The sequence below is a fragment of the Lagopus leucura genome, unplaced genomic scaffold (assembly GCF_019238085.1).
Source record: "Lagopus leucura isolate 7727_CA_CO unplaced genomic scaffold, USGS_WTPT01 Super-Scaffold_741, whole genome shotgun sequence".
NCBI classification, from domain to species: domain Eukaryota; kingdom Metazoa; phylum Chordata; class Aves; order Galliformes; family Phasianidae; genus Lagopus; species Lagopus leucura.
Genome location: NW_024962256.1, coordinates 894,813 through 922,183, shown reverse-complemented (window position 1 = coordinate 922,183; position 27,371 = coordinate 894,813). Strand labels below are relative to the sequence as shown.

At 45.7% G+C, this 27,371-nt stretch overlaps 1 protein-coding gene across 5 annotated transcripts in view; it reads left to right on the top strand.

Annotated features, from left to right (window-relative positions):
* The window catches only part of SH3PXD2A (SH3 and PX domains 2A), a 231,211-nt gene that overhangs the window by 41,704 nt on the left and 162,136 nt on the right, over positions 1-27,371 (top strand). For all 5 annotated transcript variants that reach the window (XM_042863578.1, XM_042863576.1, XM_042863577.1 and 2 more), the window contains exon 2: positions 1,002-1,082. Coding sequence is in view for 3 of the 5 variants with exons in the window: in XM_042863576.1 (XP_042719510.1) it covers positions 1,002-1,082 (81 nt within the window). In the remaining 2 variants the exon portion in view is untranslated. The remainder of the gene's footprint in view (positions 1-1,001; positions 1,083-27,371) is intronic.

Genomic DNA, 27,371 nt, shown 5'->3' with positions numbered 1-27,371 from the left:
AGGAGGGATGCTTTCCTGTTTCCTCTGCCAGATCCTTATCTCACTCCATATGTGAAAAGTTGAAATTGCTTTAAAGACCCAGGAGCTGGGCTGGCTGGGATTTCCATTACACTGGAGTCGGGTAGTCACCCTCAATGGCTCCATCCTGTGTTTACTCAAGTCTTGTGGTGTGTCTGTCATCAGGGCAGCAGGACCCACGCTTGGCCTCAAGGACATCGTGTCTGAGCGCAGCACTTAGATCTTGCTGTTTCTTTTATTTAGATATATTTAAATGTATTGGAGGCGCTAGGGTCAGAAGGAAACATTTGTGCAGAGTATATGTGTGTATGTATGTATCTGTGTGCACTTGTGACCAATTTTTTATCGTATCTTCTGATGAGTGTTTCCATAAGTTGATTGTACTAGGCATGTACTGGGGCAGGGACAAGGGAAATCCTGGGCTTATTCTGGACATGCATTGCTTGTTCCATGAGTATGAGAGAACGACCTCCCCCTCGCTGGCCTGCTTTACATCACCTCTGAATCAATTTGATAGGTACCAGAGGTGCTGAGCTGACAGGTGTCAGCAGGGTTGGGCTGCTGTAGTGTCTGAGTGCATGACAGTACCTGTGTTATAGAGCTGTAATCCCTCAGCCCTTTTGAGTTTCCTTTGAATGTCTTTGTTGAACCAGAGCATTGGGAAGGGCCGGCATCTCCACAGAGAAGGAGATTTTGAATTCATGGGGTGGGAGATGGGCAACTCACAATGGGTTGTAGCCTCAGGGCTGGAATAGCTCTGCTGGTTGTGAAGTGGAAAACCACCATGAGCTCTCCTGAAACCTCTGCTGAAAGCTGCAGCAGGGCAGTAGCTTTAATTCGGGCTAGTCCTGCACCCAGGGCTGTATTCCCCACTGTAAATGGGAGTGGACAGAGAGATGCTGAATTTACCTGTTGTGATTGTTCAGACTTTGGACATTCTCCTTTCTTCAGAACTCACGTCGACTTGTGTTTTCTTTTCCCAGGTCTATATCATCAATGTAACATGGTCAGACCTGACTTCCCAGATCATCTACCGGAGATACAGCAAGTTCTTTGACCTGCAGGTAGGTCTGTCTTTTTCTTACGTAAAATATTATTTCTGCTTGTGTTTCTGGTCATCTTTCCAGCTCATACATTTAAGTAAGGCTTTGTTCTTGTTTGGTCTATTACATGTGATGATCTTCAGACTTTTTAGACTCTGTAGGGTACGAGATGAGTGGGTGCTATGCTCACTTGTTTTGTAAAGACATTTAAAGCTGACATTTTCATGAATAGTTCCTATTGAGGAAGAAATCTAATTTTAAATGCTTGAGATGCATTTAGAGAGGGAGCTACGTTTTGGGTCCCCAGAAACTACTTACCCTGAATTGCTGAAAACAGTGGAGCTTTTGCACACTCCCACAGCAATTCAGTAATGGAGATGATGGTGGTAACCTTCTGTTCCTCCTTCTAACCACCTACTCAGCCAGCCAGTGTCTTGGCTCCTACTGGTCTGTTCTAAATACCCAGTGTGGCTCCCTTGCTTTATCCCATGCCTGTGTTTCATCAAAAGCTTCTTGCTGCACAGCTGCTGTGTGAAGTCTAAGGCCAGAAAACTTGGAAATATAAATTACAAAGTTTCTTCGTGGGCATCAATTGCTTCATTTCTTGTGCCAAGCTGCTGCCGTGCACCTGGAGGAGTAGGGAGAGGGAGAGCTTTCTGGCTAGTGTCCTATTTACCCATAGTCCAGATCCACTGGTACCTTTGTGTAGGTACCAATAGACTCTAATTGTATAATTGGCTGGGGTTATAAAATTTCAGCTTGGGAACAAGTGAAAACAGAAGCTGGGGTTTGAGAGACTCCTTAATGCTGGGGGAAATGCAGATTTTAAGCTGCAGCTTGTGATTGGAGCTGAGCTGTGGTTAGAATATCAAGTGAATCCTTGCAGCCGGTATTAAGGCTGTACAGAACTTGATGGGCTGTAGCCTGGGAAATAACACTGACACAATTTGGTATGATAAATCAGTAAAGAAACAGTTTCTCCCTTGAGTGCCTGGGCAGAGATACCTTGGGAAGCACTGGTTTCATCACTGCTCTTTGTTGTACTTAGACATCTGAAGTCTCTAATATGTTTTAAAAACAATATTGATTATGTTCTTCTGGCTTTTCTGGTGGAAGACTGAATCATTTCTGTAGCTGGTCTTCATGTCCAGGTTTGCTGTGTGACTGGAAGGCCAAAGAGAGGATGCTCTTAAGCCCCTTTCCACTTGTTACTGGCCTGAAGCACCAGGCCTGTCACGAACCATATGTCTTGCGTACAACGGGTCTGATGTACTTGATGTACTTCCTAAAGATGATCACAAACATTTGTTGTCGGCACGTGGCTTGTGCCCAGAACTATTTATTTCTCTTTTCTTTTTCTTTTCACCCCAGTTCTGTTTCCATGCGTATGTTCTTCTGGGTCTCCTGGCCTTTCCTGGTAGGTTTGAAAAGTTCCCATCAAGTATGGAGTTATCAATGGGGTTAGTGTGTTGGACAGGAAATGATGTCTCAATCAGGGAGTGAGCCCTGAAAGGTCCCATTGATAAGTGCAAGGGGGCCTAGCGCCAGTGGAAAACTCCTGCTTGCACAACGCTTCTCCCCCCATGAGAAAATACAACAAGAAAGTACCAAAATTCCCTTCCTTAACCCTTTTCTCTCCTGGAGGTGCCTGACAGGGCCACCACTGCGTGAGCAGTGACAGCCCTCTGCAGCAGCTTCTTCTGCCCTGGCAGGATGAGGCACTGCAAGTTACTGAGACAGGTCTTCACCTGGGGGTCCTGTCTGCTCTCTGTAGGCATGCCACTGTGCCTGTCTGTACCTTGGTTTCCCAACTGTAATATGGGTACAAGGCCCTTTATTCCCATGCTGCCATAATGAGATTTTAAACTCCCAAAGATTATTCTTCTTTTTGCTATTATTTTCTTCCTAAATTCTTCATGCTGCCAGAGCATCTTCTGGGTGAGGCAATGGAAATGGGCTGTGAATCTTGAATTGCAGCTTGTATTAGTGATTCTAATTTGGAAGACTGCAGTGGAGGCTAGAAAAATAACTGTAAGATCAGGGCATTTTGGTAAACAGTTGTATTTTGAGGTACTCTTAGCTTCACGTGCAGTGGTTCTTGTTCAGCGGCAGCTGCTGCGTTAGCATATGTAAGTAGGCACTGAAAGGCTCAGGTAGGAGCTCTGCAGCCCCTCTTGCTCCCTGTGCCTAATGTTTGGTTAATGGCACCCCACGTCTTGTAGACTTGCTTCTGCTGGCTCTTGCTTCAAGCAGCTGCAACAGGGATGCCTTCAGAGCATTTTACAGGAACGCCCTTCTGGTGTTGCAAAGCAGCTATATCAGGCTTTTGCGGTTGAGGATTCCCTGTTTGCTGTCTGAAATGTCTGGCCTGTATTGGTGATCTGTGCTGGGCTGTATCTTGCAAACTGATTCCCAGTTACGTTAAGATTTGCTGAACAAAGAGTGATATTTGCAATAGAAAGCCCAGATCGGAACTCTTTGTCATGGAAACAGAAGACCAGCTTGAAAGAACTGGACCCATTTCCCAAGCCCATGAAGGGCTGAAACTGGCTGTTGGTCATAGACTATGCAACTGATGCTGGGGTTGCCACGTGTTTGTTGGTGATGAATTGATCCCCTTACTTTGCTCCAGATAAGGAGGTGACCTGGGATTTCCATGTTCTTGATGGAAGCCTGAACTTCTGATGTAGCACTGTGTGACTAGTTGGACCTTGGTTTTGCGGCTTGGTACCGTACATGGCAGCACGGCCTTGGCAAATGGTGATACCACTCATCTCATGATGTGGCCCTTCCAGCAAATGTTCAGCCAATTCACAGACACCACTCGCATGCAAAACACTTGGAGCCTGCAGCTTCACACATCCCACTGTGCTCTTCCCAGAGCTGCTCTTCAGTGTTTTCTAAGCCTGCAAGTGTCTCATTTTCCCTCAGCTGAAGGGGAGGAATAAGGGCTAACTTGTAAGGGCTGCAATGCCTGATGTTGGCAGTAACACCAGATAGGACCCACGGGAAAATGTAGGGAGCTGCCTAGGGGTGAAGAGGAAGGAATATAAACAATTTCACTATGGCACACCCTTAACTGAACGGCTGTCTCTGCAGCAAATGGCTCAGAGCTTTTTGAGAACCTTTGGTTTACTTTCTTTTTTCAAATGCTTCCTAGAAAATCTTTTTAGGCAATATGGGCATTTGGAGGTTGCCCTGTCCCAAGGATTCAAATCCCAGAAGTGTTCTGTCATGCTATTTCAGCAGTGTATATGCTTGAATTAGCTTTCAAGCTAAGTAATAGGGTAGTCAGTGTGGACATATCATGGGATTTTGAAGCTGGAGTTTCCCCTATGAAGATGTGGGACGTACAGAAAACAGAAGCCAAAGCAATGAGCCAAATGCCAGCTCTGCGCTGCTTCAATGAGGCCTGGAGATCTAAATGTGGAGTTAAATTAGATTGTGGTGTTGCTGCACCATTTGATTGTGCAACCTAGTCACATCTACTGTTGAGTGTGGGTCAAATCACAGCAGCTGACTCCATGTGGGTGCTGGTGTTTCAGTAAATAGGATTGAAAGTATTGAATTAACTCTGTATAGATGAAAGCAGTATGATAAATTGCTTGTCAAGTCCAATTTTCTGTTGTCCTTTACCCTGGGGGGGTGTTTGCACCTGAGCACCACGTGGGGTCAAAACCACCTCTTAATGTAATATATTAAGTGCTGCTTTCTCTTGCACTCTGCCTGGGTCCTTGGCTCTTACCTGCTGCACAGGACAAAGGATTGTGAGCTGCTTATTGCTGGGAGAGCCACATGAGCATCTGCCTATAAAGAAAATTGGCCTTTGTGGCAGACTGGTGGCTCGTTCAGGCACGTTCCATGAGCGTCAGACAAGGCCTCCCACCATCACTGGCAGCAGAATCCTATTCTGAGCTGGTAGTTCTGGTAGGCAGTGTTGCTATTACCCCCAAAGGAGCTGAGAAAACAGTTTCTGGGATACTCTGGGATAGCAGAGTAATTCCTCGTATTTCCACTTGAACATTTACAGGTACAAGGCCTACTTTGTTCTTGCTGGAAAAGTGCTTTTGGAGGCTATTAGCAGGATGGGGATTTGCAACTGGGTGTGTGCATAAATAATTACCCAAAGTACAAGGTGAAGGATGCAGCCATCTCATCCTTTCACTGACCGTGCTGGGATGGGAAGCAGCAGCAGCAGGGTTTGCCACTGGCAAGCATGCATAGTGGCTCTTTCCCTGCTCCCTGTCTTATTCTGCCAGCTGCTCAGTGTCACTTGGGGCGTTTTGTAGGTACTGTGACCCCAGCTGGATGCTGCCCCTCTGCTGAGAAATCCATTGCTCCAGCTAAGTGAGCAGAGTAAATCTGGCCATGTTTCAGAGCCTGGTATCTTAGCTCAAATCCCCAGCAGTGCATCTTGTGCATTTTACCCAGTGACTCCAGATGTTCTGGTCTGATTCTGTGCTGTTACTTGCTGCCTGGACTGGACTGTGAACAGAGGAACCAAGCTCTGTGCTCAGGTGATGTTGTCTCTGTTGCTCCTGTCAGGATAGCTGTATCTCTGTGCACGGAACTGGGAAGGGAACTTTTCTTACAATAGCAGAATGCAGATTTCTCCAGGGCAAAACACAGCAGCTGGCTTTAGTGGCGTGCAGTAATTCCATGCTTGTTTTTGGCTGTTTGAAAGGCGAACAACGGCCCTGCTGGAGCAGGAATGTCAGGTGGGCAGATAGCAGCCTCTCCATACAATGACCCACACAGATGTTTTGGCTGCAAGGAGGCATCTGAAATGTCACAATTCTGAAAAGGCAAATAAACAGAGCTCTTTTCAAGTATTTGCTTTGTGCATCAGTTAGCAAAAAATTATCTGCCTGATGCCGACTGCTGATCTAAGCAGGTTTCTTCAAAGTGGTGAAGAAAGAGGAACTCACTAGCAGCCAATTAGAACATTAAAAAAAATAAAGAATATCAAGAATTTTATTAGGGAGCGGAAAGAGATGTAAGTTGTTTTCAGGCTGACAATAAAACATCAAGAGCTTCATTTGTTATTGCTACGGCTATCCTGATTGTTTATAGTGCTGTAATGGAGTAACTGAGCACTGAAGAGCACATTAAACAAAAGTGGTACTATAAAAAAAGAAAAAGGCACTGCATTCTATAATTCTGCTGCTTTTATTCAGGCTGGAGTTCATCTGACTGCTGCTGCTATTGATCCTTCCCCTGTAAGGTGGTGTTCTGTACAAACATGCCTTTTTCTCTTCCCCCCAGCTGTATCAAATATTGTATGTCCTCTCAGTTTGTGGCAGGAGCTGTGCCTTGTGTCTCACAGGTTACTGTGAGTTAAACAGTACCCAGCAGCTTCAGCAAATGGACAGAGCAAAGGGGGAATCATCACATGGTGCTTGTGGATCAATGTCTGCTGTAACCCTGATGGAAATGTTCTTGACGTTAGTTGATTTGGGTTAACTGCCCAATTGGAGACCCGCAGTCACTAAATCCGCTGGTCCAATTATGTCTGCTTTGGTATGATGTATGGCACTTCTTTTTTTTTTAATGTTCTGGCTTCTGATTCTATAGAAGGGGTGGATTGGCAAGCTCAAGCATGTACTGAATCTATCAGGGATGAGGACTATGGGTGAGAATGCAGTGGGGCAAGTGTGTGCCCGAGTTTGCAGAAGGAGCCTGGCTTGGGCTTGCTGCAGTGCGTGAGGGCACTCAGTGCCATGGGAGGGGAAGGAAGGCTGCTCCCTGCATGATGCAGCTTGTTTCTTTCATGTGGGAGGTTTGTGTTAGGAAGATTCCCAGCCCCTGACAAGCTTTTGGGGGAGTGTTCATGTTGGTATGAGGGTGTGTATGGAAACAGGTAGAAGAGCTGGAGGAAGAGGTGGGGTCAAATAGAGAAGAGGAGAAGGTGGGGAGAAGAGGGCTGGATAGAGCGGTGGTGTGTGCATGGTGAAACGTGAAGCACAGGGAAAGAAAAGGAAGTCCTTGCTCATTGGCATTGTTCCTGCTGGGCTGTACTCACTGCAGGGGATCCAGGCTCTGCAGTGTGGGCCTCCCTCTGCTCTGGGCTATGATGGGTAGGACAGGACAGCATGGCCTCAGGATCACTACTCTCCTGCTCTTGGTGTGGCACCCTGGGCCCCTCAGCATCTTGGTCCTGCTGTGGGATCCTCCTCTGGAGCAGGTGTCTGGTTCAGAGCCAGGGTTTGGCTTCAAGGCCCTTCTTGATGGTCTCAGGGCCATAGGGATGGAGTTACTCCAGCAGTTGGGATGGGTTTGGTTTGACAGCAGCTTCCTTAAGGACAGGATTGAAACTGAACCTACCCTGGGAAAATTCAGAGGAAATCAGAACATGGCTCTGTCAACATGTCTGGTCCCAAAGGTCAGCGGCAGCTCCTTGGGGAGAAATGGCACGTCCTTTCTTCTGGGTAAGCACGAGCTGTCTGTCTGCTGATGCTGCTGTCCTGAGTGAGAGGCTGGCAGCAGCGAGGCCTGCAGGTGGTACAGAACACTAGGCTGTCAGGATAAGCCCCAAGCCATTGCTGTGAGCACTGGTTGTGCATGCCAGAAGCTGCGCTAATGAGACCAGTTTGGCTCCTGGTAGCAAAGACTCCAGCTGCTCCCCTTAGAAAAATGGCCCAGGGGCAAGTTTCCCTTGGAGAAAAAAATAAATAAAATGTAGCTGATGTGGTTGTTGAGCTGGGAGTGATTGTCTTAGCAGGTTTGAAGGCTGTTTAAATACCATTTTTTCTTTTAGGACTCAGCCAATGCCTTAGGATACCAGCTGGCTTGGGGCAATATCTTTGTCTTCAGTGAATGAGTGGAATTGTTTATACATCTTATTTCCATCATTATTTAAATGTTTGCCTGGCAAAACAATCTGCTCAGCTTCCAGTATTTGTTTCTGAAGAGACATTGCACGTCAGACAAAGATGAGGGCCATGATGGGGAAATGGCAAAGTGCCTGCTGAGTTACAATTGAGGTCAAACTCAAAAAAAGCCCACAACAGATAACCTGCAGTGCAAGAGACCGGGCCTAGGAACCCTTCCCTTTGAATTTCTGTACCTGAGTGCTGTTAAGACATATACCTGATCCTTTAATGCTGCCCATGCTCCATGGAATCTTCTGCATGGTGGCTGCTGGGCAATATTTGCTGCTCTGCCCCAATTTACTGTACTTGCCAGGTTGCCCTGTGTCAGGCAGGGACATGGGGGGAGTTTAGGAAGTGGTGTGGGAGCTTAGCTCCAAGTGTGATGGCAGCAAGCCAAGAGCAGAGGTGGTACACACACTACCTTGCTTTGGTCCTTGGAGAAGTCTATAGAGATGGGGAATGGATTTTGCTATCAAAAGATTAAGTTTTTTATTTTCTCTGGGGGACGTATCCCAGCAGGAGAGGTGAGTCCCTATCGTACCATCCTCAGTCTTCTGTGCACAAAAAGAGATCACCAAACCAGGAGCATTTGCGTGACTGTTACATCCTATAGAGGTCTTGGAGCTGTTGTGGGGGGTTGTCCTGAGCTCAGTGTGGGATGAAGGTTCCTGGAAGCTGCATCTCTGAGGGTTGTGGTTCAAGTGCATGTCCATGATGGATGTTGTTTGGGGTCACTGTATCACATGGGAGTTGTTCCATACGATGCTGTTATTCTCCTAGATGGTTACATGTGTGCTTGTTTCCCTGGTGTTTTTATCCTATTTGTAGAACCAGCAGTATTGAAACATTTCGCTATACTATCAGAAAGCTTTTACCTTATCCAACCCAAATTAAATACTAATTTGCTTCTAAAGTCTTGCAGGAGCGTGACATCAACTGGCATGCTGCTGTGAAGAGAATTTTTTTTTCCCCTCTATTCTTGTCATCTTCTTGCATGCTGTGCTCTGCCAACCTGAGTCTCTCTAGAGGGGCTGCATAATTAGTGAGTGCTCTGATTGCTGAAGGTGATGTGTTACATCTGATTCCCTGCCTTTTGCAGCCTCTGAGCAGAAGTTCAACACTGGCAGATCTTTGTTAGCATTCAGTTTGTAGTTCTTCTTTAGTCAGGCTCCCAACTTGAACCTCCTCGGTGCAGCTTGAGGCCATTACCTCTTCTTGTTGACTTCTTTACTATATCCTTTAAAATATGTAGTGTGCTACTAGTTTTCCTCCTCTTTCTTAGGGGACATCTTCCAGTTGGCCCACATGCTGTGTGTCTGGCACTGCAATGAGAAACTTTATGAAGCCTGCTGGTTTTTTAAGGCAAAGCATGAAACTGCAATGAGTTGAGCACTTGATTGTGTGAAGGGAGTGCATGTGTGTGGATGTACACCAACGTATCACTGATTCCTACTGGCACTACTCGGAATTACTCAACTGTGTGCTGTTGGCCAGCAGGTAAATGTTACTTGTCAGAGAAAAGCCTGGGCTCCTGGAGCCAACAGCACTGTGGGTTTCACTCTGCTGCTTCTTTGATGCACTGAGCAGCTGCAGAGTGCTGCACGTGGCTGGTGTGTGATCTGAGGTAGGAGACGGGTTGGAAATTTCTTCTTAATAATGCTAATGTCAAAGATGAGAAAACTGACAGAGCTCAGAAGTGAGGTACTCTCACTGCTTATGAAGAGCCCGGTGAGATGTGGTTTTTAAAAGGTGTGTTGTCTGTGTGAGTAGGAGTGAGAAACGTTCACTGAAGGCTTTTGGCCCAAAGCAGTGTAAGCAGGGGGGAAAGATATGGGAAAATGCAGCTGAGATGATGCCAGCTCCTGCTTCAGCATCCCTCTCCAGTGCGGATCTGATGGCTGTGAAGTGGTGCCATGTTACCAGATGTTCACATATTCATGGGATAGTATTTTTAGAACAGGGCAAACATTGAAGAAATCTCTGTGAATATTATTTGCAAGCTATAGACAAATTGTTTTATCTGCTTTCTAGGTCACTTTGCTGTGGCTTTTTTTTTTTTTAATCATCTAGAAGAAGTTTAACGTGAGCAGATTTGTCCAAACTAAAAATCTCAAGGGAGCACTGCAGAACTGTAATGGATAGCAGATTTCCCAGTGTGTGACTTTTCACTGTCTGGAATGGGAACCTGGTTGATAAAGGATTAAAATTGCTCTGCTGGGAAGCAGAAGAGGTAGCTGGCACACTAGCGTCAGGTGCCTGCTCAGCATCCATCTGAGCTGCAAGCTTGTTCCCTGTAAACATCCTTCAAGAATACCTTAAGAATATCAAACTCTATTTGTGGACCTCCAGGATGCAGAGAGAGCAGTGAAATCAGTCAAAAGGATCACTTGCTGTAAATTATTCCCTTTTTTTTTTTTTTTTTTTGAGGTTTGGTTTGTGCAAGTTGTTAACAGCACCTGTGCCCTATTGCTGACACCTACGTCTGTTAGGATGGTGAGGATATACATCTAGAGGGATATACATCTTCTGGATATACAACTACAGGGAGGAAATGCAATGGGTTCTCCCAAGTGAATTGAGTTGATTTACAACAGCTGGGGAGGATTCAGACCCATTTTCCTTATTCTTGGTTGCTTTTTGTGTTAAAAATGTAAACGTGTCAGGAACATGAGTTCTGGCTGCTAATGGAAGTGTCAAAACTTGCCTGAAATTACCAAAATTTTGGAACAACTCTGTCAGAATTTTGATATTGGTCCTATGGCTGCCAGATATGCTCCTGGCCCATGTTTCATACATGGAATTAAATGGAATTGTGGTAGAATGGATGCCGCTCTTTAGCAGAGTGTCAAGACTTTGAGCTTTCTCCCATGATATCCCACCTCTGTCACTCTGCTGCTGGAAGCTCTTGCCACAGCCTGCTCGCTATCCCCAGCAGGATTTAAGCTCAGCGCTGGGAGGAGCCCACTTGTTCGTTAACCTTGTTCCAGGTTTTGTTTGCTGGAACAATAAAACACAGGCGAGCAGTTGGGCTGCGGGACCAGCTACAGCCCCAGGGTTTCTCTCCCTCCAAGTGCTGCTTTATTAGCATATTTCCTTTTTTACCAGAGATCAAGATTAGCCTTTTTTTTGCAATTTCTGTGGGAAAACTGAATTCCTTGTTGAGATTGGGCTTGGTTTTTTTTTGTTTTTTTTTGGCCTTTTTTTTCCCCAGAGCACTCCAAGCCCAAACAGTTTGGGCAGTGACAGTCCTCCCCCTCCTTGCCGCTTTGCCACTCATAATCGCTCTCAGCTTTCCATTATTTATACTGCCGGAAAATCGCATGGAGTTCACACCCCCAGCCCTGCTACACAATTCCACTTTTGTGTGCAGAACACAATCCTTCACTTTCATTAAGTGTGCGCAGACCGAGATGAGAAGTGCCTGTTGCGTTAGCATCCCTTGGCTCGCGATGAGAGGAGCTGGTTGTTTCCACAAATGTCCTAAATAGCCCTGCAAGGGTTATGGGGAGTTTATTTACATTAATGCATTTAAGTGCAAATAGAAAATCACCCAGCCAAAATGGAAAGGTTACGCGGGGCTCTGCCAGGGCTCTTGTCCCTGCCACCTCACCGCTGCTGGCTTTCTGCTCCCAGGGCTCTGATGTGGGAAGGCTGTGTGTGGAACGGCCTGTAGCTCTCGATGCTTACAGGGCAAACAAAAACATCAGTGGCGTTTCTTCCACCATGTGCTGAATGCAGCACTGCCTGCCATAGGAGACACTCCTGCTTAGGTACACCCCAGCCTGGTTTTTGGGAACTGGTGGCTGCACGCTTCTTCCCATAGTACCTAAGAACTGATTTTTTTTTTTCTGCAGAAGTGGCGAATGGAGTGGTAAGTTTGTTTCCCACCTTATTGCCTTCCTGCCTGCACACAGTCATGGCACGTTTCTCCTTTTCTGGAACCGGAGTGGTTTTGTTTCTCATGCAAATGCAAGTATCCCACTGCAGAACTGTCTTTTGCAATTTCCCCTTTCCCTGCTTCAGGGGAAGCATCGATGAGTCTTCAGTGAAGCTAAACACACAGGAGCAATACCACTGAGCAGATGAGTCTTGCAGAAAGCAAAAATACCCATCGTCTGCAAAACCACAGCTTTTCGCACACTTTTTCCTGGATGCTCTGTTTGAAGAAAACCCTGCAAGCCAGGAGGCTTTGCTTCTGCCTTTTGCTTTTGAGTTAAAAAGAGAGACCTGTTTGGTAGAATCTGTGCCGGAAAGGAAAGGCTTGATCTCTTGTAGCATGCCAGATCCTTTGGCAGCGTCTGGATGGAAACCTGCTTCCTCCCCTCTGATAGTTGGGTAGTGAGTGCCTCCAACCTCACTTCTCTGATGCTACCCTATTCAGCTGTTAGGTTAGCATTTGCTCGTCCATGTCCATTTATGTAAGTTGCTGAAAAATTCATGATTGGCAGAAGCTGTGAACAAACTTACCCAGGTCTGAGCAGAGGCCCAGGAAAGCACCAAGGTATTTGGTACAGTTTCTGTAGATCTGCAGTGCAAACATGTCTCTGTATAAGAGCTGCTGGTGAACATCAGTGACTGTGCAGGGATGTCTGATTCAGCAGGTGCACTTAGGGGCAGGTACTAATGGATTTAGCAGCATCTGTGCACACCGAGTTGACAAAAGAGCCCTGCAAGACCCTATGGGTCTTGGTGTATTTGATTTTTATTTTTTTTTTAGGAGTGTGTTAAGAAAACCAGTATGACTTGCTGAGCCGCTGCCTTGAGCCAGGTGTTCTGAGGGAAATGACCACAAAAACATGTGAGAGGGAGGGGAAAATGCCAAACGAGAAGGAATTAGAAAGCAAAACAGAAAAGGACTAACTTAAATGATAACAGTAAAAAAATCTTTTGGAGGACTAACGTGAGTGTAATGATTGAAGAATAACATACACTGGGAAATTCTTGCAGGAAGTATGTGTTGTTCAACTGGAACAAATAACTTCACAGGCTCTTCATTTTTTCTGGTTAATCTCTGGCTTTGGGCAGCCTAGCTAGTGGCATGTTTTGGCCTTTGTGTGGTCTGCAAAGCCTTGAAATCCAAACACAGGCTTGTCTTCGTCACAGCTGTGCTGCTGCTGTCTCAGCAAGACTGGTACCAGTGTCATCCAGGTAAAAGATTTTGGGAGGAAAATATGTTGTGGGATGTCACATGGTGAGTACTTCCATCCCTGTAACAAATCCAGGTCACCGTGCAGGTTTTGGTACATTGGTGTCTTTGTAGCTTTGGGAAAACATTAGAGTTGTATGTGATGCTCATGTTGTCATGCTGAGAGTTAGAAGGTGCTGGTCTCTGACGTGTCTAATTTGCAAATAAGGATAGTATTTGGTATTGGGTGTTTCAAGAGATTGTTACCACTGGGATCTGGAAATAAGGAAGGCAGAGCAGTACAGGGTGTTGTGTTCCACATTGATAGTCCCTGGCTGCCCTTATACAGAGGGAGAAGTTTGCAGTAAGTTTCCAATTTGGAGAGAAACCCTTCAAAATTTGGCTTTGTATTGGGTATGGGACAGCCCTGGGTTATGAGGCTGAGCATGGGATGCTGTGGGCTGCAGGACTATCATCGCTCTATAGCATTAAGTTATGCCTGTTGCTATTAGGAAACCTTGTGCTAAATCCTGTTCCACTTCGAGTTCAGAAGGGATTCATTGCCTTAGTATGGGAGTGTTTTTGTGTCATTAGGAGCTGAGAGTCTTTGGTGTGGGACAGGGAGTGGGGAGCTGCTGGTGTGGCACAGCGGGGAGGTTATCTTCCCATAAATGGGGGCTATAAGCAGCCTTCCTGGAGAAAGTTTATTGATTCATGTTTATAAAGCACTTTGAAGTCTTTGGCTTTTTAATAGAGCTAAACATTAGTTGTATTACAGTAGCTAAGCCAGACCTTAATGATCACGTTCCCTCTCCTCCCCCCAGAACCTAGCCATTTCTAACAGGATTTGGTGAAGAAGTGAAAAGTCAGCAGAGTGACCAAAGAAAAGCGAACTGCTCAGCAGAAATATAAATAGTGTTTTTCTTTCTTGGAATTACATTCTGGTCAGATAGCCTTTCACTGCTGGAAGTGAAATTTGTAGAAGGGATGAGAAGCTGATTTCCAGGCTTGTACCATGTTATCTCAGGGTCACTGGTGTAGCATGTTGGTCTTGGAGCCCCTGTATGGGTACCTCACTTAGCTGAGGTTGCCTCAGCAGGGCACTGATCTCCTTGTGTTGCTGAGCAGCAGAAATGGATGTTGTCTCCTCCTGTCTGTGTTGGCCAGAGCTTCCTCCTGCCTTCAGTGTCAGTAAGGGCTGCTGCCCTGGGGATAAATGCAGGGAGTGATCCTGAGGGCTTGCAGGTGGGATTGGAGCAGTCTTGTGCAAGGAGTGGGGGGGAATAGCACAGAGTTGCTACCTGGGTTGGAGTCAAACTCTGCAGATAGACTTTGCACATGGAGAATGGGCAACAAAATGGTAGTGCCTTGCTGTCATACCGATGTGTGATGTTGTGTACTGCAATAAGATTTTACAAGGGTAAACAGTGATAGGTTAAGAGAGAATGGTTTTAAGCTCAAGAAGGGAAGGTTCAGATTGGATGTCAGGGGGAAGCTCTTCTTAGAAGAGTGGTGAGGTCTGGAACAGGCTGCCCAGAGAGGCTGTGGATACTCCATGTCTGGAGGTGTTCAAGACCAAATTAGATGGTCACCAACCAGATCTGGAGGTTGGTGGCCCTGCCTGTGGCAAGGGGGTTGGATCTTGATGATTCTTGGAGTCCCTTCTAACCCAAGCCATTCTATGATTCCATGAAGATCCATAAGCGTATGAGAAGTTTCAGTCATATGTGTAGGGGCTAAGTATGGGGTATTCCATACAGGCTGGAGCAGCTCTATTAATCAAGGAGTTAATTGAAGGAGTAGTGAGCTGGGAATCACAGTGTGAGGACGCATCCACCCTAGATCTAAAGTGCGTGAGAAAAGAGGCTGGGGTTTGGCCAACCCCACAGCAGAGCACACCGTGTTGCAGCAGGACTGTGGGGAAAGGTGGCTTGCAAAGCAGAGAGGAACCAACATCCTCCCCAGAATGCTGCTATTTCTAGCAACCTGTCCTTCGAAAGCACGCTGATAGCTGAGCTCGCAGCTAGAGCTCGACCCATCCCTTGCCATCATCTCATCTTTCCTCTCCAAGCTCAGTCCCTGGAAGGGTGCTGCTCTCCAAGAAGACATTCCTGGGGGGTTTCATTACAGCACTCACTGCCACTGTGCTGAGCTTGTGGTTCAAGCACCTGCTGGTTCATTTAATTAGCAACAAATGGGAGGTGTGGAATGGGGGGAAAAGAGAGCAGCACTCTGAAGTATTTGCTGGGCTGTGATGTATTTTATTTTGGGCTTGGAAGGCAGGCTGTGAGGAACATTTTCCAAAGGGCTCTATAAACCATCTCTGCTCGTGGGGTGATTATTTGAGGAGGGAGATGGGTGTGGGTTTAAATAGGTGCTGCTAATTTCTTCAAACAGCCACATTATTTTTGATTCATACTTCAAGCTCCCCCCACCCATGTCTTAATATTAGGAGCTGTGAATTTTCCACATCAGAACAAAGTCCTTCCATAGCCCTTTAAGTATGTTTTTAAAAATTGATTTCAGATCCGTCAGGCTCTCAATTAAGTTGGTCTTTAGGGTAGAAGACTCTTTCCTTTCCTTGTGGTGACCTGTGTTTATTTGTATTTCAGGAGCACAAACCAGCTCCCAGCAGACATAGGTCTATTTGGTGTCTGGGCTGGAAAATGCATGAGGAGGCTTCAAGCCCTGATTGATACAAATTGAAATAAATAATCCCTTTGTACAGCATCATTAAGTGAGCTCAAGCGCTCTCTGAGATAAAGGCACTGTATGGCTCTCTGTTTTATTGAAGGAGGGAAGGGGGATGGGGACAACTGGAGTGGGACTTCAGGGCTACAGCAGCCAGAGTGTCGTACAGGAGGGGCTGCGTGCTCGCCTTCCTTGTGCTGCAGCCCACACGCACTGCGGCTGGTTTTCTCTGTGGGGATGCAATTTTAGCAACCGTCTCTAGCACTTCTACACCTGGTGCAAACTATAATTCGTCATGTAATTACACGTTAGGTGTGTTGCCCTTTAGTCTTATTTTCTTAGAAAGATTAAAGCAGTACAAGGGAAAACACTGGGTTTTTTTTGTTTGTTTGTTTGTTTTCCTTCTGTCCTGACTAAAGTGGGAAAAGCTGGGTTTTGGAGATATGGGTTTTGGATTACCCTTTCTATAAAAGCTTTCATCTCTTTTGGATTTTAAGAGGAGATAAATTCACTCACGACCAACAGGTGCTCAGTTGCAGTGGTTGTGCCCAGGGTGAAAGCTCAGATTGATCATTTTGTTCTCATGTGAATTCTTAAATTCAGTCCTGGCACTGGGTTCTGGTCCAAGGACCCAATTCTCATCTTGTGAAACTGTCATCATTTTGGATATCAGAAATACTGTAACAGCCGCTTTCTTGCTCTGTGTCCATTTTGCAGGCCTGCAATATTCTTCAAGAATAAGCCACTATATATTTATTTATTGCCTACATGATATCCTGTGTGCTCACTGCTGTTGATGAAACAATAACAGTTCCTGGAGACTGCCCAGTACAACAAGCCAAATTGGAAGAGAAGCTGCCCTTGAAAGGGAATTTGCTTATATGTGAAAATCTGCTCACATCATGGCAAAATGAACTGCCCTGACATGAGGGGCTGTGTGGAAAGTGGTACTTCTGCAACATCTAAATCCTTGATTATTGTGCTGAAATCAAGAAATGTATCTCAGCTCTTCCTGCTGCTTTTCTGAGTGGATCTCTCTTTTTTTTTTGTTGTTGTTTTTGGTTTGTTTTCCTTACCTGTTTGTGGGCACATAAAGCATCTGCATGTCTCCTGGACAACCCTATAGCCCCTCATCAGTATATTTTCCTCCTATTAGTTTTACCTCCTTTCTCCATATTCTGATCTGATGTTAGGTTTTCACTGTGTGGAACACATGTGGAAGCAAGACCTCGAGGGACGCATTCAGAGTCAGGATAAGTCTGGAGTTCTTTTTCTGCCTTTTTTGACATCTGAGAGATGCTTTTAAGTAGATGAGATGCTATTACAGTGACAGCCTGTTTGCCACTGAAAGCCTTGATGCTTGAATCGTATTCTTCAGCTCAGTTTTAACAGGAAGGCAGGAGAAGCAGAATCCTGGCAGTTTGCCTCGTTGCATGCCTCAATATGGCTAATAAAGGAAATTTGTTTTCCTTTTGAAGCCTCTGTTGTATTTTTACTGATTAATCCTGTTCAGTCCCACATCCAGGCAAGGGGATCACCTGTCCAGGCTGCTGTTTCTGCCTGTAATGGAGCAAATCCCTTTGCTCGCCCCTTCACCTGCTAGCGCTTGCTTTCGAAATATGAGCATCTTCCTCTGAGTTCAGATCCTTCTCCACGTTGATGCTAATCTGCAAGGTTCAAAGCAGGGATGAGATTTCAAAGCCTCCTTAACTGTTTTAGATCTGCAGTAGGGGTTTCAGTCTGTGTTAAAAGCCCATGAGTGGAACCAGACAGAATCACATCTCCACACCTGTTGGAGAGGGAAATTTTCTTCTAAGCTTGGTTTCTGTTTTTCTTGAGCTGTTCTTAGGTTTTTCTCCATTTGTGGCCAGCACGAGGTTCTTATGCATCTGACCTCATGGAGAAATGAGCATCAGCCCCAGGTGAAGGGCTGGGAACAATCGTCTGCACCTGGTTTAGCAAAATAGGTTATTTGTGCCTATATGTGTATGCCTGCTATGTAATTTATTTGTTCAGTTACTTAAGCCAAAGTTTTCCCCCCAAAGGAAGACCTTATTAAGCAAGATAACTTTGCATCTGGGTTGCTGGCAAAGAGCAGCTGAGCATGTTTGCATGCAGTGTTGGCCACAGGTGTGCAGCTCCTGCCCTTCCATACCCTTTTCTCTCCCTATCTGATAATGAAGGTCAGCAGGGGTTGTGAGTTGTTGAGGCTGATGTATTGCTTTATGGTGGAAAAATGGCCAATCTCTGTTCTGCAATAGTGTGCCTTGTCCTCAGCGTGCACGGAACTTAATTTCCAAATTTGCTTGCAGTCTGGTAGATAGCAGTTGGTGTTGGTGTTCCCACCTCCCCCTCACTTCACTTCTTTTTTGGGATTTTTTTTTTAAACTGAAGTTTTAGGGTTAGGTTCTGCAGATGGCTGGAGATGCAATTCCTTAGACAAGCCGCATCTTGATCCCCTATAACTGATGTCAGGGTGTTAAAGGCTGATCTAAAACACACTGAAGAGAACAAGGAACTTCATTGTAGAAGTTTTTCTAAGCCTCAAATCAGGCTGTTGAAATTCAGATACATCACCCTACAGAGCCATTGGGGTCAGGGGTGATCCCCAGACCAGCAGCTGGTTCTGGATACCACCCAGCCACTGTTCAGTTTGACTTGGGATGTGGTCCTGAGTGGTGAATTTTGTCCATGTAAGTTACCACGTTCCTGGGTGCTTGCTTTGACAAAGTGTCATTGGGCAGTTTTGGTGGGGAGGGCTGTGAAATGTGAACTCCCTGCCCCAGCCCAGGGGCAGCAGGAGAGCTGTGTGGTACCTGCAGTCTAGTGGCTAGACAAGGGCCTTCCAGCACATCTGTGGGGATATTTCCACTGTCTAGATGTTCTTCCCATGTCTTTTTAATGTGGCTTTTTGTGGTGGGGAGGAAAACAGAAAAGTGACTTGAAAACCCCTGGGGAGGGTGAGAAATAGCTGTAAGTGCTCACACAGTGCCCAGCGAGGTCAATGCAAGATGACTAATGCTTGTCTGTCTTGCCTGTCTGTCCCGTCTAGCTTCTAAAGCTGGTCACAAAGCATAGACAGGCAGAGACGCTTGCTTCCTCATTTGTCCTGCCTTGATGGACATCAGCCTGGCCACCAAAGCAGCCTGTAAGTCTCTTCCTTCCCTTAAAAGTCTCTCATAAAATTTTGGGAATGGACAGTTGGGTAGAGTGAATTGTGGTTGCCCATTCTCTGCAGCTTGTTCTCCCCAGTACCCTTCTGTCACCCAAGCACATTTGCATCACCTAATTAATGTACATTCTTCACCTACCCCACAGAAGACTCTGTGCATGGCCAGACAATCTGAAGATAACTCGAGTTTGGCAGTCAGGGATGGCAGACATACCACTTAGGCACATCAGTTCTGGTGTTAATAGCAGACGGCAGCCCTCTCCCTGCCCTCAGCTCTCCCAGCCACCACCAGGGAACCAGACTGAAAGCCTCCTCCTGTGAGGACAGGCTGGATGGAGCCCCTTTCCTCCCACATGCATACATTGGCCTCTAAGCGCTCTTTGTCCCTCACAACTTTCAGCAGTTTTGTCATCTGTAGTTTTGGAGAAGTCACAGCCCCAACATCATTTCTTGACAATGTGCCTGCGCCACTTAAAAGCTACTGAGATTTTAAAAAGATCCCAAAACAACAACAACAAAAACCAACATTGTCAAAGACCTCCATCCATGCTTTTAATACTCTGCCAAGTATTGCATGTGATTAGTTGGTTTAATACACAGAATACCATCTGGTGTACAAGCAGCACGTCAGGGCTGAGCAATTGTTATCTGAGTGAAAGATGCTGGAGTAACAAAAGAGCACACATGGTGAAACACGGGCCTGTAAAGTCAGTGCTCACCCTGCTCCCAGCAACCTGGTGGTGGTAGGCCAGCCTGACTACTTTTTGGGGTTGGATTTCATTCTCAATTAAATTAACCTAGTCCCTAAAAGCAGGTTTGTACTTACAGAAATAAGGTTTTGGTCCTGGCATCCCTTTTTTGGAAGCTAGGATGGGGTTGTTCTGTAGGATGGGGTGTCATTCCCATCATACAGCCTTGTTTCCTGATCTGGTCTGTTTTCAAGGTCCTTTGGGGTATCCCAGTGGCTGTATGGGTCCCCTGGGCTCCTGTGTCTGGGCATGGGCTGTAAGGGTTCAGGCATCGCACAAATCCGTATATTTTTAAAACAGACCAATACCTGCACGGAGCCTTGTGGGTAGTGATGAAAGGGAAGCTCGCGTGGGTTTGGGTGCCCAGCAAAGGCACCCATCCTCTGTACTTGTCCTGGGGACAGGAGGTGTCTTTAACAGCAGCTTTGTGAGATGTTGCCTGTGGATTTCACCAGAAGAGGTGGGTGTGTGGATAAAAGCACATCTGTGAGATGCCAGTGTGATAGATACTGGTAAGAATGACAGATTTTTGCAAACCTAGGTTTGTTCTTATGTTCCAGATCATAAATCCTCTCTCTACTGCAAGCCCAGGGGAGCGACCCCGGCTTGGAATCTGTCCTTCCTGGGTAGCAGGCAGCTTGGCAAGGGCACGCAGTGGGGCTGGGAATGTAAAGCCTTGCAGCTGGGTCTGAGCTGTTTGAAACGCCTGTCCTACTGCCTGCTTGCTTACTTCCCCAAGGCCCAGAGCAGGATATCTATTACATGCACAGCTTGGGTGATGGGTTTCGTTGTCTGTATTCTTTCTAAATTACCCCAAAGGCAGGAGACACATGTGCTTGGAACCAAATCCGCAGGCAAAACATCTTGAGGTTTGGAGGTAGGGAGAAAGAAGACAAAGGAGCCTCCTCGCAGTGTGTTGTTAAAACCTGCTGCTATGTTTTGTTTGGCACTGTTTCTCTGCTGTACTGAGCTGTGCAGTCGGTCTCCCCAGAGCTATGAGCAGCATCCTATGGAGATGACTAGATACCATTTCAGATGGAGCTTCTAAAGTGAAATGTGCCATTGTGTTCAGAGCTATTGTTTCTGTTTTCAATATTAAAGTTACTTGTGGTTTCCAAGGGACAATATATCAAGCAGAGCTAACAGGCTGTAGAGAAGATGTAGATTAAGAAAACAGAGGGATTAAATTTCATACATTTGGAGCTAAAGTCTCATCACTCTCATAGTAGTGTAAGCAGGGGAATAGTCTCAGGACTCACGAAATTCTTCAAAATGAACCAAGAGGTGGTTTTAAGTGGGTCTAATCAAAATGGTGGTCACTGCTGTTTGAGCAGCTGCAGTTTCACTGAGGATGGACTCTGTGTTGCACAATCATCTACAATTCAGTATATAAATGGGGTTTGTGAGGCTTTGAGCTGATTGCAACAAAATTGATTTGTGTAAATGGGTCTGTCTGGATGAGCAGTTCTATCTTAAAACACAGGTGACATCAGCTCTTACATCTTAATGAGAGAGCAGTAAGGGCAGCACAGGGCATTGCTATCTGCTTCAGATGTGATTCTCCAGCCCTGTGGAGAAACCAGTGTGAGCTCAGCAGTGGAGTGGGGATGCTGCATCCTGTCTGTTTGGTGCTCCGCTCCCGGATGTTGCCACCTGTGCTGCAAATCTGCATCACTCTTGAACAGGAGGTCAGGAAGGTGCCCTACAGCTGTGGTCAGCTCTCCACTCTGGATTTTTGCTGTGACCTGCAGTGAGTCTTTTAGGATGCGTCCAGATGGTGCAGCCTGATTACGTGGGCTATCTCTGGATGTGCCAGCACCTGAAAAAAGGCAAAATGTTTGCATCCCCTCCTAAAGCTAGGAGCTTTCCTCAGAAGCTCAGCTAACTGACCAGCAGGGGCATAGCATCAGCATGTCTCTGACATCTCCATGTGACCTTGCTGTGCCATATAACTACAGCATTCATCTCTTCTTTTCTCCCTACAAAACAGGCATTATGGTATGGCCTTACTTCCAAGGGATGTCACCGGGGCAAATGTGCTGTGGATAGCAGAGTAACCAGGGGACATAGAACCACCATGGATGATGGAAAAGTATGAAGTAGCCTTTGTCTAAGCATCTTCCAGTGCAGTTAAGTCAGATGAGGCCAGACTAATTTAGCACTGGGGAAACAAAATGCTTCTGGCAAGATGCATCAATAGCTGCTCTGTGAAGGGACACTGGGGGCTTTCTGAAAAGTTCTTTAGAGATGCACCAAGAGCCTCTGTCATCCCAAACCAGCACCTCCGAATGTTTTGCCAGTCTGTGTTAGCCACAAATGCTGGGCTCGTTTCGTGGAGCCCTTAGAGAAGGCTTTCTTTAAGAAAAATACCAAATCTCTCAGCTGGGAAACAGCATTCCCTCTTTTGATGGATTATGTTGGGGAAACGCCCCCACTCCCTGCGTCCTCCCCTTCTCCTCCCTGGCTGTTTTAGTTGGATACTGAAGGGCTTGTAAGATTTCCAAGATTTCTGGTGGAAATTTTCAGACCTGAGAGATGCATTTTCCCTTTGGGGATTACACCATGCTTTAAATGTCTGTTCTCTTTATTTTATATGCGTTTTCCTGCTTTTGTTTGACTTTCTCACGGATCGCACTATATTTAATTCAGAACACGTCCTATAACGCTGTAATTGTCAGGCATGTCAGCCGGTTATTCGCATGGCTTTTGCTTTAATTTTTTCCCTTTTTGCTTTCAAAATAAAAGGGGAGCCAGTTGCTGCTGCTTCTCAGGCACTGAATTAACGCGCTTCTCTCGCACGCTGTGGCATCATGTAACACCAGGAGAGAGACAGCGTTACTGGCTGCCTGATGCAATTATTCCAGCTGCATTATGGAGCTGGTTACTGCTTTTAGAAGAGATGGAGTTTCACCTCCTTCTGCTGTATAGGATATCAGTTGCACGAGAGTGGCCAGCAGATGGGCTGCGCCGTTTCATGTGTTGTTCCTGTGAGAAGATAAAGCAGAGGAGGATGAAGAAAAAGTTCTGTGTGACCCACAACCAGGGGAAACCCTCCAGGAGCTGTGCCCTAGAGAAAACCTGTCCCCAAGGTAGCAGTTTTATTCTCCATCACGCATGTTCTTCTGTTATTGATCTCAGCAGATGCATCCTGAGCTGGGTAAATCTGGTCTTTCTACTTATGTCATGGATGCTCCACTGATGAACCTTAGCTTAGAAAAGCTGTCTCGAAATCAGAACATTGAATCAATGATCATTTCTGAATAGGCAGGTAGAAGATGAATCTGGGATGCCTGGCTCACATATTGTCCACATTCCTGCTTGTGGTTCACCTGCAGACTGAGGTAGGGATCCTTAAAATGCCAATATGTTATCTAATGGAATGAGATCCATTTGCTAGAGCTGGTTGCTAACCATCTTCTTTAAGTCAAAGATGCCCTTGGTTGCTCTGGTTAACCAGAATTTGGAATATACTACAAATGGACAAGCCTGCAAGTGTGAGAATAAGTAACTGAAAACCACTGATAACAACTCCTGGATTTACTTTTGTCTTGCTGATTTTGAACACAATTCCTTTAGATGGGAAGGAATGACTCTCTGACTTCTGCTCTGCAAAATAAGGCTGAGTGTTTGGTGGCTCTTGATTAAATATCCTGTTTAGCTTCCTGAGATCTGTCTCATTTTATCACTGAAAAAGCAGAGGCAGAGCCGCAGAGAGGTTTATCTGTGAGAAAACTCTGGCAGATGGCAGGATTCAACCTGGTTCCAGCTTTTCCCCTTCTTCCAGATCATATCATATGTAACTCAAAATGTAGCTGATGGCCATTGGTCATCAAGCAGTGTGGCTGGTTTTCTTCTCTGGGCTTAACTGATAACTTATTACATTCTGGTATCTTACCCTCTCTTCTCATCCAAACTTTTGTTATCTACATCAGTTTCTTTCAAGCTTTTTTGGTTTGCAGATGCCCCAGTTCCATCTGGGTGAGAGTGTGAATTTCATTACCACCAGTTGTAGATCCCTGGTAGAAGCATTGCTTTTTTCCCCAGTTTCCTTTGCAACCTTTTAACAGAAGGGTGCACACAGTGTCATTCTTGTACTGATGCCTCCTCTTCTGTGCCCTTCCTTCCTTCTTGGGACTCTAATTGAGTGCAGATAAGCCACATGAGAGGAGATCCCTGAGAGCTCAGCCCGGATGCCTGGTGCCTACCTGTCCTCACGTGCTTTACCTTTCAAGTCAAACAGTGGCAAAGTTAAAGCTATTGATGGCTTGCTTGCTTTTTAATGAAAAACACATTTTCTAGTGAGCACTCTGGACATGGGAAGGTGATACACCTCTTCACGTGAAGTGTAGAAAGAGTTATAACATTGGGACCACTTGAGTGACTGTGAGTGAAGTGGTAAAGTTGATGGGGTTTTTCGGCTGCCTTGCCAGAAGCGTGCTGTTCTCAGTCTCGTGGTCATGGTTTGCTTGTCATCAGCTGGCAGTTTCTCTGGGTGGGACAAAAGTAAATTAGACACTGTGGAGAGGCCCCATGTCTCTTGCAAAAGGTTGGAGTTCTACATCTGTTTGTGGCTCTGGATGTTGTTTCACTTGCCAAAGTAATGGGTTTGGATGAAAGTCGTTCTCGGGGTCGCTCTGCGTTAAAGTAAATCTCCTGTGATTGCAGCACTGACCTCCTGGAGGACTTTGATTTTATCTGTGCACAAGGCAGTGCTACATCCACTTGAAAGGAATCAGCAAAATATGCGCTCTGATAGGAGATTATGTGGGTGTCCCAATTTGCTCATGTTAAGAGGTGTGGAGAACTTCAGTCTTTTAACTGAAGGAAAGTAAAAACTGCTGCAGGAAAGGAAGGAGAGGAATTAACAGCCCAGCAGGAAACTCCAGCTTGAGTCCATAGTGTATGGTGTGTATGGAGATCAGGTAACTGTCCTAATGGATTAGCTTCAGGGAGGTGAATTTAGTCACACACTTCCAAAACCTCATAATCAAATCAGGAACAAAGGTCCCACTGGCAAATGTTACAGGATCAGGCCATTAAACAGTTGGTATTTTCATGTCCTGGCTGGCTTACAACAGAGTGAAAATCGGATCTCTTGTAGAAGAGACATCACCCCTTAGACTCAGGTGCTTCTAGTCCTTGTATCTAAAAGGGAAGGAAATGTTGTTTTGTGAAAGTTTAATCAAGGTAAATAAAAGGCAGTAAGTAAATAATTGGCAGGAAGTTGCTTGGCTTCTCATCCTCAGAGATCTTACTTTTAGCATCTCAAAGGGTGTTTTGTTTTTTTTTTTTGTTAGATTTCTAATCAGGTGGTACCACCATGAGGCAGACAGGGAGCTGAATCGAATCTAATTTTCACAAGAGAAGTGATGGGAGGTGATCACAGATGCTATCAGCTGCTGACTGCTGGGCCAAATAAAATTCTTGTTGGCAGAAGCATCTCCTTCTTTGCTGCATATGCACCTTCTTTGGCAAAGGTGATCCTGAGGTAGAATGTTCTGAAGCTTAGCTGTGAGTTAGGACACTGACTGCCAAAAGTGTGGAGAATGTGTTTGCTGTCTTTCAGTTTCTGGGCCTTCAAGGATGAATTTGGATGACGTTTTCAAATTTATGCTTGGCAGTGTAAAAGCTAGTTGGTTTTGGTTGTTTTTTCACAATGAACAATGATTCTCAAACAATTGCTGACTTCCAGGAGCTGGGACTTACACAAAAAGGCCAGTTCTTATGCAAGTTGAAATCACTGAAATCTTTTTCCTCTTCCATTCTTTCAAGTCAAATGATTTCACGGTTCTGTGCAAGTAGTAAGGAGTGAGGTAGGGCAGTGCTCTCATTACAGTGAGTAGCAACTCACACAAGTGATTCCCTTGATTTTTAACATCATTAATTGCATTTACTGTAAGAAAGTAATAGTCTGGACAATAAGCTTTACGGATGATCTACTAAAAGTTCAGAGCAGAAGCAAGAACAGAGCTGCTCAGAGCACAAGGCAAGACTCAGTAGAGAACTAACTTAGGAAAGCTGTTGGCAAACCTGAAGTAATCTGGGGACAGAAAGCCTGGGGATGTGGTTTTGGTGATGAATTATTTGTGGACACACATCTGTTGTGCCAGAAGCAGGAATGGGGTGTGTTTGTTCAGCCTGACTCCAGACATGCTGCCTGAATGGGTGGGAAGCTCATTTCCCGCTTTCCATATACCCTCCCTGTTTCCAAACGGATCCCCCACCCTGTGACACAGGGATGTGCTAACAGATTTCTTTCTGCTCATCACATTGGTCATACGGTTGGAGGCTCCCTCATGGTAGAGTTTGTATACTAATACTTGTAAGCAAACTGAGTATAAGCTCACACAGGTTTCCTGCATTGCCCATTTGTGTTTTCTTGTCTGCCTGAAGCCAGCTACAGCCCTAACTGCATCCTTTGGGAAGCCTCCACATCCAGACTGCCCTTTTTCCCTTCACTGTCTGTTGATTTTAGTCTGAGGGACAGGTAACTTTCTTGGCTTCCCACAGTGAATCCTGTATCCTAAGTTAAATGTTGCGTATCAAACATGCAAGTAACATTTAGTGGAGATCGCCTGTGCCTGAGCAGAATAATCTGGGACATTAAGTGAAGGAGCTTTAGGCTATATATAAGGAAGAAGCGTTTTCCAATAAGGGTGGTGAGGCACTGGCACAGACTGCCCAGAATGGTGGTGAATGCCCATCCCTGGAGACACCCAAAGTCAGGCTGGATGGGGTTCTGAGCACCTGATGGAGCTGCGGGTGTCCCTGTTCACTGCAGGGGAGCTGGACCAGATGGCCTTTAAGGGTCTCTTCCAACTCAAATGATTCTGTGATTAAGTGAAGGATATGAGGTTTTGTTAATCACGTTTATATTTGCAATAACAATAATAATAATTTCATGGGAAACCATTTGTCACCAAGAGTTTTCAACTTTCAGATGCTCTGCATGCATCAAACTAGGTGGATTTCCAATCTGTTTATTGGTCTTTGGTTGTTAGTCATCCAGATGGGGTAAGTGCTGAGGCTATCAGGAGTTTCTGTGGCTCAGTCATGTTAATTGCAGGGGAGTTGGACTAGATGACCTTTAAGGGTCCCTTTCCACTCAAACGATTCTGTGATTTGGGCTGTTTCATTCAGGCCTGTTGCTGATTTTTTTTTTCCCCTAGGTCCATCTCTTTGTTTTCTTCTGCTCTGCACCCTTGCCAAGGGTGAAAGGGCACAAAATCCTGCTTTTCCAGAATTTTAGATCTTGTATTGGTCGTGAATAGCAGAACTGCGTGCATGGAAGTGCTGAAGAAGGCCCCCTGCTTCTTCAGCTTTTTGTTGGGATTTGGTATCCTGAAGGGTTTCCTGCATTGTAGAAACTGTTGGGAAGCCATTACCTTCCAGTCTGTGTTGCAGTTTTTCCTTGTCACTACTGGTTGTTTATACAGACATAGACATGCTTGGAATGATTTGTAGGCATTAATGAGAATAGCTGGGGATAGAGGCAGGTACATAATTGCTGGACTGCTGTGATATCCTTTCTCAGATCCTTTGAAGGATCTCAGTTAAGTTCCCTGTGTCATGACAGACGGTTTAATCCTGACCCTCCAGCCCAGATGTCAAGCACAGGCCTCTCACTCTTGATGGGGTGTTGCAAATGCCTGACCCAGCTGACTGGTCCAGGAGCGACAGGCCAGCAGCACGTGTTGTCTG